The sequence below is a fragment of the Poecilia mexicana genome, unplaced genomic scaffold (assembly GCF_051168715.1).
Source record: "Poecilia mexicana isolate PSO_F unplaced genomic scaffold, ASM5116871v1 scaffold_18, whole genome shotgun sequence".
In the NCBI taxonomy this organism is placed as follows: Eukaryota; Metazoa; Chordata; class Actinopteri; order Cyprinodontiformes; family Poeciliidae; genus Poecilia; species Poecilia mexicana.
Genome location: NW_028263387.1, coordinates 981,725 through 996,240, shown reverse-complemented (window position 1 = coordinate 996,240; position 14,516 = coordinate 981,725). Strand labels below are relative to the sequence as shown.

The 14,516-nt window shown below is 41.0% G+C and overlaps 1 protein-coding gene across 5 annotated transcripts in view; it reads right to left on the bottom strand.

The window, feature by feature from the left end:
* ablim2 (actin binding LIM protein family, member 2) overlaps positions 1 to 14,516 on the bottom strand; it is a 264,772-nt gene that overhangs the window by 37,468 nt on the left and 212,788 nt on the right. For 4 of the 5 annotated variants that reach the window (XM_088015821.1, XM_088015825.1, XM_088015823.1 and 1 more), the window contains exons 7-11: positions 10,820 to 10,907; positions 9,619 to 9,677; positions 6,796 to 6,837; positions 3,151 to 3,228; positions 2,324 to 2,467 (exon numbers count right to left, since the gene is read on the bottom strand). In XM_088015821.1, the coding sequence (XP_087871947.1) occupies positions 2,324 to 2,467; positions 3,151 to 3,228; positions 6,796 to 6,837; positions 9,619 to 9,677; positions 10,820 to 10,907 (411 nt within the window). The remainder of the gene's footprint in view (positions 1 to 2,323; positions 2,468 to 3,150; positions 3,229 to 6,795; positions 6,838 to 9,618; positions 9,678 to 10,819; positions 10,908 to 14,516) is intronic. The other variant, XM_088015822.1, reaches the window with a different exon arrangement.

Below are 14,516 nucleotides of genomic sequence, written 5' to 3'. Positions count from 1 at the left end.
TATTGCAATTAGGTGATGCGCTGATGAACAGAGCAGAAATGTGATACATCTACATTCTCGCCTACAAACATTGTATAAATCATGTTGTGTCATGGTTGCTAAGCAACATAACGCCGAGGTGGAGGCTAGGCAGCTAGCTGAAGGCTACAGCTTCTCTCTGCAATGCTCTCTGCCTTCGAAGGATCCCTCTACCGTAGACCGGGTCGTTTCTCAAGCCCATGAAAGAATAAGCTTGAAAGGATGCAGACTGTCAATTCGGACACAACTGCTCTAATGGTCTGGAACATTTCCGATTTCAGTTTTTATTTTTATATTTTTTTGCATCTCTTTTTTGTGGTTGTGGTCTTATTTGTTTGCGTCTTTTCTTTGTTGTATTTGTTTTGTTCGTGTTTGCTGCGCATTTGCACCTGTCGGCCACCGTAGTATGTTAACGATTCTGTGTTTTAGTTCACATATGTTTATGTGTATTTGTTGTAAGTTGCGTTGTGATCCTTATTGTTATGTGTAGAGTGTAATGAGCTTCCCCAGTCTGACTCTGCTGACTTCCACTCACATGTGACCAGGGGCTCGGTAAAGGGGTGAAAAGTGATGACAATTCTAGGGGCCCTGACCGGTAGGGGGCCCTCCACAATTTAATTATTTAGATTTTGTTCATAGAAATAAAATAAAAAAACGGGATCCTGTCAAATACAAAATTAATCATATTGTATTTTCAAAGATTGTTTGTAGCAGTAAAAATTTAATGTTACCCCTCCCAGACCAAAAAACACACATCCGTTTTTGCCCTGATCTCCCCCGAATCTGGATGAAATGGTTCGTTCCTGCTTGGAGCGCTTAACAGTGATGCAGCTGCTGTCAGTAGAAACTACAGCTGCCATGAAAGACCGGCAGTTACCATGCTGCTAAGAAAAGTTATAAAATCAGGTTTTCAAAAACAAAATAGAGAAGGAGAGAGAAAAAGGCAAGAGTGTTAATTTATAACCCAGTTTTCTCCAAGAGAGGTGGGTAGACTGTGTAAGATTATAAACCATTTAGCATAATTAGCTTAGCAACAGACTACTGATTACCTCCATTTCACTAGCATTTAATGAATTAAGGAAAAAAAATTACCAGCATCTTCATATATTTAACTTGTTCCCTGTGCCTTTTACTACTTAACAACAGATGAGTCAACCATTCTTTTTATTCACTCATAAAGACCTGCTTAATTCTTGTCTTCATCCCAATATTTCATAACATTTGAGAAAATATAATGCTTGATGCTTGTTTTTCCAGTTTTATGTTCGCATCATGTAAAATATCTTGCCTTACCTTGCCCTGTCCTGCCTTGTTCCGTCTTTTCTTGTCTATTCAGTCAACATAAAAACCAGCAGTCAATTTGGGTGGAGTGATGAACTCTTACCTGAACCTTCAGAGTCACATAAAGGCAGTTACAAAATCGACCTTCTATCATCTGAAGAACATCTGCAGGATCATAGGACTAATGTCTCAGCGAGATCTAAACTCATCCATGTGTTTATCTTCAGTTGCATTAATTACTGCAACAGTGTCTTTGCAGGTCTGCCTAAAAAAATCAATTCTCCAGCTGCAGCTGATCCACACTGCTGCTCGTGTTCTCACTAAAACCAGGAAGATCACATCACTCCCTACAGCTCAGAGAATAGACTTTAAAATACTGTTCATTTATAAATCACTGAACGGTTTATCATCACAATACATTAAAAATCTGCTGCTGTTGTATCAACCTTCCAGAAGTCTTAGGTCTTTTGGTTCTGGTCTGCTCTGCATCCCCAGAACCAAACATTGAGAAGCAGCATTCAGCCTCTATGCACCACAAATCTGGAACAAACTTCTGGAAAACTGGGAAACTGCCAACACACTGAGTTCCTTTAAATCTAGACTAAAAATCTACCTGTGTAGACTTGCTTTTGAAACACAATCATGAAACAATCAATAATCTGATTTGTAATGATGACAAAATGTAATATTGTTGACTCTGTGTTCTATGACTGTATTTTTGTGTTTTTATTATCTAAAGCACTTTGAAATACCTTGAACTGAAAGGTGCTATACAAATAAAATGTGATTTGAAATTTGGTAGTCAATCTGTGCTTAATTTAATGTGAGTATAAATGCAGTTGTTCTGTGAAAAATTGCAAACCCCTCAAATGAACCAACATGTTGCAACAGTTCTGCAAAATTAAGAGGCCTAAAGTTATCTGCATCAACTCTACCTGCTGTAGGAGACTAGGGCCTTTGATTTCAATATTCACTCTGTAACTCTTAACAAAAATGATCTGTGAACTGAAAGAAAGTATCGTACCTCTCCATAGTGCCTCTCCTCAGATGGGTAGCTGATATAAGGAGAGTAGGAAAGCATGTCAGGCCTGTCGATGTTATAGATAGCCTTTGTCTTTGGAAGTGCTGCCAGGTCCTTATAGTCCAGCATCTCCTCTCCTAGTTTGGCCTAGCAACCAGAAAACAAGGAGAATGTTAGGTATTTTGTAGTATTATCAACTATTTACTATACTTTTATAACAAATAGGGTTAGGGTTAGGGTAACCCCCTATTTGTTTTAGTCATATCTTTTAAGAAATGTTTCTGTATTGTTAATCACTCTGATTTCCTTTCTCAGAGGGCCTCTCTGAAGAAGAGCAGAGACAGCACTCAGAACGCAGAACTCAGAACGCCCTGCTTTGAGCTGTTAAGATAGCTATAAAACCATCGCCGTGAAGATTCACAACTTGTCCTGTTTGATCCTGGGTCAGGAACTAGATAAGCTAGTGTGAGATAGATTGTGTTGTTAGTTAGTGATAATCTTGGCGCTGTGACTGTGTGATGAAGTGTCTTTCCCCCCTCCCTTTAGAGTTACAGCGCTCTGTGTGATCAGGGATCCTAAAGACAATAAAAAGAGAGGGGCAGGCAAATGTGCTTTCAGAGCGGTAGGAGATTTGTAACTGAAAGCACATCTCTGTCTGTTCTCCTCGCGAGTATTCAGAATCTAACTTTCTCTTGTCTTTCCTGTGTTATTTGCTGTGTTTAATAGGTGTCAACTCTGACAGAGAATGTCTTTAACCAGTTCTTTGTTCAAACAACACAAAGATAACTTTTTAGAACATATTAAAGCTACAGCACAGTGAGCGGTCTTACATAGATGACTCTGCTGGGCGAGCCAGAGGCACTGGATGCAGGAACTGAAGTGATGCTCTCAGAGGAAGTCCGGGTTACCTGAAACACACACACTCGCTGTTTAATCCCACTGCAGGCTGAACAGCTAAGAAAGATAGCACATTCAGACACTCAGTGGAATCACTGTCAACAATGGCTTAATTAAGGGTTTGAAAGCGCAAAGTCATCTGGACGTCAGTTCAGTTTTAGTTTCAGTGTTTTAGTGTCCTGCTTCCTGAGGGATACATTAGCAAAAAGGGAAACACAAGTAGAGCTCGATTGTCCACTAGGAGGCGCCTGCGGACCACAGTCTGAGAAAGAATGGTGTAGGTGGACACACCCTTGGAACGGAACAGTCCAGTCTAGTCTGCTTTTCCGTCAGGCTGTCAATTTTCAAAAGCACAGTGCACATGGACCTCACACAGAGTAAAAAACTCATGGGGTCTCAGCGACACTGTCTCTTAAGACCACTGGAGGGTTAAAACTATTTCTTTGAAAAACAACTGCAATGTTTAATAACTTTTAAAGTTAAGAATCAAACTTTCATCTTAAATCTGCAGCTGTTGCTAGGTCAAAAGTTTAAAAAGAGTGAGGCTAATTTCCGTTTTCATTTATCATTTTGGTCCAAACTATGAAAATCCTGACAGTGAACCTCTGAGTCCATGAGACCCACTAATTGAAACACATGTTCTGTCTGAGCTTCCACACAAAAAAGAAGAAAATCAGGAGTTATAACACTGTTTTCTAATAAAGTTGCCAAGCTCCAGCTCACTGATAACTTGTTGGTAGGTTGCCATCTTTCTTGCAGCAACGCAGAGTGTGATGCTAGCTAACCAACTGGGAGACGTTGTAGCCTAAAGACACCTCCCCTCCTCATCATCATAAAGAAGCAGAAATGAATAAGGAAAATAGGAAAATGATAAATTAATAAGGAACCAGACCAAGCGCAGCCCGAAGACCCTTTATGATGATCAATAACAATGGATCTCATGTTCCTTCACCCGGACGCGGGTCACGGGGACCCCACTCTGGAGCCAGGCCTGGAGGTGGGGCAAGATGGAGAGCGCCTGGTGGCTGGGCTTTTACCCATGGAGCCAGGCCGGGTTCAGCCCAAAGAGGAGACATAGGTCTCCCTTCCAATGGGCTCACCACCTGTGGGAAGGGCCAAAGGGGTCAGGTGCAGTGTGGGGTGGGTGGTGGCCAACGGAGGGGGCTCTGGCGGTCTGATCCTTGGCTGCAGAAGCTGGATCTTGGGACGTGGAATGTCACCTCTCTGGTGGGGAAGGAGCCAGAGCTAGTGTGCGCGGCTGAGAGGTTCCGGCTAGAAATAGTCGGTCTCACCTCAACACATGGCTCTGGTTCTGGAACCAGTCTCCTTGAGAGGGGCTGGATACACTCCCACTCTGGAGTTGCCCAAGGTGAGAGGCGCCGGGCAGGAGTGGGCATCAGGCGCCGAGATGGGGATGTTGCCCCCCATCTCGGTGCCTGTAAGTTGGAGTTTACCCTGGTGAACGAGAGGGAGACCTCCCTCCGCCTATGGGTGGGGGGATGGGTTCTGACTGTTGTTTGTGCTTATGGGCCAAACAGTTCAGATTACCCACCCTTCATGGAGTCCTTGGAGGGGGTACTGGAGAGTGCTCCCTTGTTCTACTCGGGGACTTCAAAGCTCATGTGGGCAATGACAGTGAGACCTGGAGGGGCGTGGTTGGGAGGAACAGCTCCCCGATCTGAACTCGAGTGGTGTTCTGTTGTTGAACTTCTGTTGCTCATCACGGATTGTCCATAACGAACACCATGTTCAAGCATAAGGGTGCCCATATGTGCACTTGGCACCAGGACACCCTAGGCTGCAGTTCGATGATCGACTTTGTTATCGTTTCATTGGATCTGCAGCCGTATGTCTTGGACACTTGGGTGAAGAGAGGTGCAGAGCTGTCCACAGACCTGGTGGTGAGTTGGCTCCGGTGGTGGGAGAGGAAGCCGGTCAGACCTGGCAGGCCCAAACGTGTTGTGAGGGTCTGCTGGGAACGTCTGGCAGAGTCTCCTGTGAAATGGAGCTTTAACTCCCTTCTCCGGCAGGACTTTGAACACCTCCCGGGGGAGTTGGAGGACATTGAGTCTGAATGGACCATGTCCCATGCCTTCATTGTCGAGGGGCTTATCAGAGCTGTGTGGCCACAAGGTTGTTGGTGCCTGTTTCGGCGGCAACCCTCAAAGCCGTTGGTGGACACCTTTGATGAGGGATGTTGTCAGGCTGAAGAAGGAGTCCTACCACATTTTGGCCTGTGGCCTGATCCCACAGACCAAAAAGTCCTGTGGGACTCCAGAAGCAGCTGATGGGTACCGACAGTCAAAGCGGCATGTGGCTCGGGTGGTTGCTGAGGCAAAAACTCAGAGAGTTTGGAGAGGCCATGGAGAAAGACTTCCGCACGGCTTTGAGGTGATTCTGGTCCACCATCCAGCGTCTCAGGAGGGGGAAGCAATGCAGCACCAACACTGTTTATAGTGGGGATGGTGTGCTGCTGAGCTCAATTCAGGATGTTGTGGGTCAGTGGGCAGAGTACTTCGAAGACCTCCTCAATCCCACCTACATGCCTTCCATTGAGGCAGCGGAGCCTGGGGACTCTGGGTCGAGCTCTTCCATCTCTGGGGACGAGGTCACTGAGGTGGTTAAAAAGTTCCTCGGTGGCAGGGCCCCAGGGAAGGATGGGATTCGTCCTGGGTTCCTTAAGGCTCTGGATGTTGCAGGGTTGCGTTGGTTGACGTGACTCTGCAATATTGCATGGACATCAGGGGCAGTTGTCCTGGATTGGCAGACTGGGGTGGTGGTCCCCCTGTTCAAAAAGGGGGACCGGAGGGTGTGCTCCAATTACAGGGGGGTCACACTCTTAAGCCTCCCTGGCAAGGTCTATTCGGGAGTCCTGGAGAGGAGGGTCCGTCGGATAGTCAAACCTCGGATTGAGGAAGAGCAGTGTGGTTTTCGTCCTGGTCATGGAACACTGGACCAGCTCTACACTCAGCAGGGTCCTGGAGGGTGCATGGGATTTCGCCCAACCAGACTACATGTGTTTTGTGGACTTGGAGAAGGTGTTCAACCGTGTCCCTCAGGGAGCCTTGTGAGGGGGTTCTCTGGGAGTATGGGGTACTGAGCCCTTTGATACGGGCTGTCAGGTTCCTGTATGACTGGTGTCAGAGTCTGGTTCACATTGCTGGCAGTAAGTCGAGCTTGTTTCCGGTGAGAGTTGGACTCAGCCAAGGCTGCCCTTTGTCATCGATTCTGTTCATTACGTTCATGGACAGAATTTCTTGGCGCAGCCAAGAGTCGCGTCAAACAGCAGTCTGACTACTGTTTGAATTGACCAGTGAAATGGTCAGTTCAAACAGCACTGACTGAAATAATCAGTGGCCGTGCACAGACTGATCATTTTCACTCTGCTCACATCTGCGAGCTGTTGACTGAAGCAGGAATCACTGGAAGTTGGACACTAATAGTTAATGGCAGAAAGGTCAACCTAGCAGTTTCAAACAGTTAGAACCAACCCATGCAGCTAATGACTGTGGCATACTGTGGCAGGAGGGAGGAAGTGGGTCGTTTGGAGATGGGCTTGCAAGGACAAGCGCACCCACCTGTTTATTAGGGGCTTCACTGAGCTGTATCCGGACCTGCTTCTGAGAAGGAGAGGTCATAAGGAATATAGAAAAGAGATGGATCACAGGGTGGACTACTAAAGTCACATGGTTTGCTGATAATATGACACTATTTCAACAGCAATTGGATATTTCTACAAAATAAAACAAATATGGAACAATTTTGCACATCAGTTGTGATTGCTTTCCCCAAAATTAACTGAATAAATTATTTATTTAATTAACACTTATAACTTGAGGGATTTTCTAGAGAGTTATACAAGGGAGGACCATTGTCCCTACATGTCTCATCTAATATCTTTTTTATTACTGGTTGAATGTCATAAGTTTCGGCAAGAAATTTTATGTGTTTGATTGTTGATTCAATGTTGCATGACTGTGTTTTTGTGTTTAATAATGTAAAGCACTTTGAAATGCCTTGCTGCTGAAATGTGCTATACAAATAAAATTTGATTGATTGATTGATAAGATCAACTGATTACACATCAACAGTTTTGTGCCAATATTTGTTTGCATTTTACTGGAGAAATCCCATTCTGATTATATGTTTCTCAGCTCAGAGTCCCAGTCAATGCCTTTTTAAAGGATATTTATCAGAGTCACTGACCAAACTCAACTACTCATGCCTTTAGAAGATAAACACTTACAGTTTGTAATTTTTACCCTCAGTAAGTTGTGCTAAGACTATGATGGAGTATTAGGGTCATTGTAGATGAAAGAAACAAAATGGCCACCAAGGAGTCAAAAAACTCAGACCTTAGAAAATAATTTGCGACAAAAATCTTCTAAGATTGAGGTAGTAGAATCAGGGGATATGCTTCTGGATATATTTCAAATTGCAAGATGTAGATCTGGGTTCATTTTTTTCACCAGAACATCTCCTGAGTGCAGATCTGATACAATCACGTTGCAGCTTCTTCCTCTATGTCTCAGGTATGTATTCTGGATCCCATTCCACGGCAAGTCTGCACCTGAGGTGTTGTTATGATATCAGAAAATACCCTGAGTCTTCAACTTGCACGTTAGATCCAGATGAACATCTCCTAAATTTATTACAACCTTACAAGATTTTTGTTACTTTTTTGCTGCAAATGTGACTTTCCACTGTCAAAAAATGTCTTAGTTTTAAATATATGCTTTTTTTTTTTTTTTTTTTTTTTTTTTACAATTTTACGGAAGCGCATTGCTATCACGCAGTAAAAAAATTTTTTCGGTCGCTATCTCGTTATTACGAGATACGTATCTCGTTTTAACGAGTTACGTATCCGTAACTGTGAGAAACATACTGTAATCTAAAAAAATCTGACACAATTCATGAAGTTTATCCAACTCAATATATTATCATTTAACTCAATTCAATAAGCTCACCCAACTCAAAGAAAGTGTTTTTAACTGAATTCATTAAGTGTGTTTAAAATGACAAATTTAAGTCAGTCTTACTCAGCAAAGGTCATCAGGTTGGAATTGAACCTGTGACGGCCGCGTCGAGGACTAAGGTCTCCTTATGGGGGTTGTCCTCTACCCTAACTATCATAGCAGGTACAGGATCTGTCCCTGGTGAAGCTTCTGTCATGACATCAGACGTAGGATATGAACACAGCATTGAACTTAATTATTTCAAATACACTTTTGGAAGTGCACACTAAGAAGTGTACTCTAAAAATACACTTTTTAGAGAATACTCTTAAAAAGTACTCTAACAGTGTATTTTTAGAGAATACTATAAAAGGTGTATATGAAACAAATAAGTTCAATGCCGAGTTCATACCCGATGTCTAATGTCATGACACAAGCTTCACCAGGGACAGATCCTGTACCTGCTATGATAGTTAGGGTAGAGGACAACCCCCATAAGGAGACCTTAGTCCTCGACGCGGCCGTCACAGGTTCAATTCCAACCTGATGACCTTTGCTGCATGTCTTCCCTCTCTGTCATTACCCACTTTACTGTCTAACTACTCTTAAATAAAGGCCTCCTGAGCCAAAAAACCCTGGTAAAAAAGAGATAATTTATTAGTTTCCTTCTTTATTTTTAGTAAATTAAATGATTTGAGTAACACTGACTTAAATTTGACATTTCAAACACATCTAATGAATTCAGTTTTAAAATCTTAATTAAATGAGTTAGATTGTAATATATTGAGTTGGATAAACTGATTCAGCTGGCATTGAGTAAATTGTATTGAATAAAGTCAAAGTAAAATGTAAAGATTTGTAACTTCTGAAGCTAACTGAACACAAAAAAGTAAGTTGTCATCACTAAATCAAACTAATTAAGTGAGATTAATGTAAATAAGACCATAAAATGAACAGCAGCTCAAATAGACTTTTAGAGTGTATGTTGCCAGTTTGTGTTATTTCCTTGTATCTACAATGGCTTCAGAATGCTATTGCAGTGTGCAGCTATGTTTTGAAGGGTCTATTCTGCTAATATCACAGTCAAATTTAAATGTATGTCATTTAGTTGGTGTAAAGTGCCTTGAAAAATATTTTCTTGTCAATTGATGGTTTAAAATATGAAATGAACTACAGGTAGTTGCCACCTAATAACTTCAAAGAAAAGAGCAGACATTTCCATTTGATTTCCAATGTCTGAGGGTAAAATGTAGAGATGTTCAGCAGATATTTTTATGCTATTTAAAACAGCCTAGTTTTGCTACTACATGTAATAGAAATGCACTGAAGGGAATCCAACATTACTTTCTTAAACCTTAGTTTACACCTGTGATTCTACAACTAGAAATTGTTTTTTTCTGAGCGTTTATGCTCCATCGCCTTCAGCTGCAGGTGTCTTTAACCCACCTTGCTTTTCTCTTCCTGCTTGGCAGCTTGTCTGCATGGGGGATGCCAGATAGATGATCCTGAAGACAAAAGTAGATAAACCCAGCAACTGTTACACATTTCATTTAGTCTAAAATGTTTTCAGAGTTTGATTCTGATTCAAACAGCTCACTCATTTATGGACAATATTTCTTTGTTGAATTTATGTGTTGCAAATTACACCCTCCCTAATACTGTTCTTTTGTTCAAATGTGCTACATGATAAAGTGGGCATTTATTACTTTATCATGTACTTTATCATTTATTACTTTATTATTATTTCTTCAGGTTGTGTTATCTTCCATTTTACCTCCCAGTCTGAAGAAATACAAAAAGCAGTTTTCAAATGACAATTTAATTCACTAAAGGATAAAAACCACATAAACCAATGTGACCCTATGCAAAACTATTAATACTCCCTTGCTAACCAGATATTAAGTGCAGAATCATTAACCTCATCCGCACTGATTACTGTCTGACTTGAAGAGTCAAAAAGTCACTAAAGTGGAACTTGTCTGAACCTGGTGATATGGATTTAATGATCTCAAAAAGCAACACATCATGCCATGATATAAAGAAGTCCAAGAACAAATGAGAAACTAAATTCCTAACACCCATCAGTCTGGAAAGGGTTATGAAACCATCAAGGCTTTGGGACTCCAGAGAACCACAATGAGAATCGTTATTCACATAGAAGAGTGAAGAACTTCCCATAAGTGGCTGCCCAAACAGAATTAATCCAAAGGGCATCAACAATTCAATATTTCTACCTCCTGTAGACATAGAAAATTTTGAATCCAGAATGGGGACCCAGATGCTTTAAAAAGGTACAAATAGTTTTCTAAATGCCAGTTTAAGAGGACAGGAATACGTGGAAAATCAGCAGTGACTTAGTTGTTTAGATAAATATAACCAGCTGGGTCAGACTAGACAGAACTTCAGCAGCTATGCCAGCAGGCACTTCAGAGAAGATAACTCCCCATGTCTATATTGTTCTGAGGTTTTAAGGTTCTTCTTTTTTTTTTTTTTTTTGTTATGTTGGTGGTGTGGAATAATCTCTGCAATGGCAGATTCCTTGGAATCGCTGACAACTGTGTTTTACTGTTTGTGGATAGAAGAGGGAAATAAAATGATAAAAACAGATCCAAAAATATGAGTCCAGCATGTGACAGCCGCCCCTCACCTTGTAGATACATTTCTTCTCCTTCTCCAAACATCTGCTCACAGCGAGCGCATCGGGCACATGTGGGGTGGTAATGCTTCTCTCCAGCCTGTTGGCCAAACAAATGACGTTAGACTGGTGCTGAAGGATATTCAGAGGAATCACAAATGGAATGCTACTGTACTCATTAACTTGTACAGCACTCTTATTTTCTAAATTCCAATTTATAGATATCAAGGTATTATCTTTGACTGCCAAGGTGAGGTGCACCGTGCTATTTGAAATAGATTTCTTTCAGTTACCAAAGCAAACTCATGGAAACAAGACTAGAGAGATGTGTTTTATCAGTCACAAGGTGGAGCTATTGTAAAACAAAGACAGCAATGTACCAGTGTAATGATAGCAGAAGCAAGAAAGTAAAAACTTCCTTTGGCTACATGAATGCAACTAAATGTTCAAACTTTCCAGCAAGGTCCTTCGTAGATCATCTCAACGGCCTTTCTGTGACCCTCCATTTCTCATGACTCGTATCTTTAACGCAGGGTTGTCATGTGCTGGCTTCACATCTAGAAACTAATGGGAATAATATTGTGTCAGGGCTCTGAGGAGAATTGCTATGGATATGACAGATTTGTCAGTTATATTCAGACTTGGAGATATATTTTTTAACCTCTCAGTGCTCCACTGGGTTCTATGTTATGTTATGTTATGTTATGTTATGTTATGTTATGTTATGTTATGTTATGTTATGTTATGTTATGTGTGTCCATGCGTGCGTACATATGTACTCTGACTGTTAGGTGTTCTGGAGGTAAAAGTATAAACTGCTGTGTCCAGGATGTGTGGGGTCTGAAGAGATGTTAGTGGCCCTTTTCCTGACTAATGCAAATCATGACAGTAGAGAAGATCAGCCTTGATGATCATGATATAATGAGACCTGATATTTTGTTGCTGCTTGGATCTGTCCTGTTTTGTGGATGAGCCAAACCACTACAGTGATGGAAGAACATTGTACAGACTGAATTATAGCTTTATGAATTGCTGCAAGTGTTATATCTCTTAAAGTGTGGGGATATGCTTGTTGAATTTCTGTATGCAAGCTCCTTTTAGTAACAATTCCAATAGTTCTTGTGAAAATGAAGCCTGGAACATCCTTTAACAAGTAGAGAGTCTTTGAGGCTTTTCATTTCACAAGGTTTGGTCATTTAAAGGTAAAACAAGTAAAGGTAAAGAAGAACACATCTTTCTTAAAAAAACAACAAAAAACTTCACTGTTATAGGTTATAGATTATAGTGTTTGGTTTAGTTTTGTGATAAAGTAAACCAACCGCTCATTTATGGAAAACTTTGTCATATCCATCATCAGGCTGATGCAGTCAGAGCACAGGTCTTTGAACTCACTGGATATTGTGCTCAGATCCCCATTCAATGCTTCAAATAGAAATATAGCTTTTGAGTAGAATTTCTAACATCTCATGATCTGGATCTGATTCTGCTGACCCACAGTGTCCTCTCATTAGACAGACGATCATCCAATATCTCTGCTCTGTTTGCACAGAGACAGACTCATGCTGCAATGAATTTGTCTATTCACAGATTTTCTTCGTCAAGCAGAGGTCATGTTAATGGAATATTTTCAGTATTTGACCATTTTCTTTTTTAAATGACGGGAAAATTTAAAGCCCATCTGTCATTTAACAGGTTATAATTAACACCCTTGACTGGTTCACATGATGGGCAGATATTATAGACTATTGAAGAGTTATGGACAGGACACTTTGGAGCACGTCTGGTTCAGAAGCACATTGCAAACCTTTGGTTGAAATAGCGCGTTTAATTCCAGTCTCCATTAAAAGACCATAGAAAACTAAAGAGAATGCAAAGTTGTGTTAATCTATTCATAGTCTGAACAGAGGAGCCGGCAGTTTACTGTGAGGAAATAAATAAAGTGCAGAAGTTAATTAGACCATAACATGTGCAGTGCGCTGCACGCTTAATGTGGACACGGCTCCGCCGCTGCGAAGAATTAAACTTAACTCATCCTGCAGTTTTAACAAAAGGAGCTGGAAGATGTTACCCTTCCATGTCCAGAAGAATGGCGCTAAGGAGGAGCGCAGCAGACGTAACACCTGTCCGTTTCGGGGAAGCGAAACCATGCAAAAAAAATAAATTAATTAAAAAAATAAAAATAAAAAATCCTCGTAAAATCGCACATCTGGACCGCATAGGGTAAAAAACTTGCAGAGTTCAATGGATCAGTTTGGATCAGACATATCCAACTGACTGATGAACCAGCACAGATTTCTCTGCAGATGCAACCAGGAAGAATTTGTGAGGCTGTGCGTTCAGACCCCAGTAGGTGAAGTGCAGGTAATTTAAGTGGAGTCGCTTAATTTCATTTATTATATTATTGGGACCAAAGTCAGTGGTTTGAGTCACTAGGAGAAAAAGTTAGATACATTAATCTGCTTTATGTGGGATGGGATCTGGATTCAACCAGGTGAAAATTAACTAAATCGCATATAAATACGGCTAAATAGCCGATGTTAATATGATTGTAATTTGATGGGTAAAAATAGTACATGACCGATTTTTTTTTTTAATGCCGTCGGTCAAATGACACATAACATAAAAGTCTAGCGCGACCTCTGTCGTCAAGCATACCTAGAATAATTATTCCAAAGAAAATGCAAATTGGGAAGTTGAAATACTTGGGCACAATGTTACTTGACACTGGCTGACATTTAAAAAGCAAGCAATCAAAGAGCGGCATTTGATTTCCTTGACACTGATTGTTCTTCTAATAGCAGAGATTATAAGGAGCATGGATGTTAGCTTCTGCTATAGTGCTAAGATGGTTTCCAATGTGTGTATTATTGGATATTAAGGTAGGTTTGATGTTTGAACTACTGCTGTATTACTGGAGACCGTTTTTGGCCTTGAGAGCACTTTTTGATGGTCTCAATCCCATGTGTACTCCGTCTTATCTCAGTCTCTGACATTTTCAAGACCAATCAAGGCCAAAATAAGGGAAATATCACCTATTTGCAAGAATAAAGTCCAATTAATTTATTTGCATGCTTGCTTTCATTGGATGTAAAATGTACCAATTCAACTCCAAGCACGCAAGCTATGTATAAGTGGTGCTAGTAAAGTAAGTTATCTAAAGTTGGCAATCTGCCTCTGTACCAACATTTTAGGGGAGCTGGTTTTTGTCTTGGGCTAGGTCACATCGACTACAAAGCTAGTTTTAATTATTAAAATATGATAGTAAAATATTTCTAGAAGGAGTACCAAATATTTACAGATTTAAGCTATTTGTCCCTAACTCCCACAAATAATGGTGGTACACTACATTTTCTTTTGTCATGCTTTCTGTTGCAAAAAGAAACACTTCATAATAAATCAGTGCATCATGAAACCAAGTAAATTTATGTCATTCCTTTCAAATTTTCTTGCTCTCTGATCTCACCCATAATTTCAACAACTCCATAGAGACAAGCCTTGCAGTGAACTCATTAAATCCATTAGGAGTTGCTCTGCTTTGCTGCGTCATCTGAGCTGGAAAAAACAGCAGAAATCAGGAACGCCAACGCCCTGTTGGATAACATACTGTTTAGTGCTTGTCTGAAACAAATGGATACCAGATGGAGAGTGAAGGCATTCGGGGACAGATATGCACTGAAATTAAATGAGCAAAGAGACTTTAGGTCAAGGT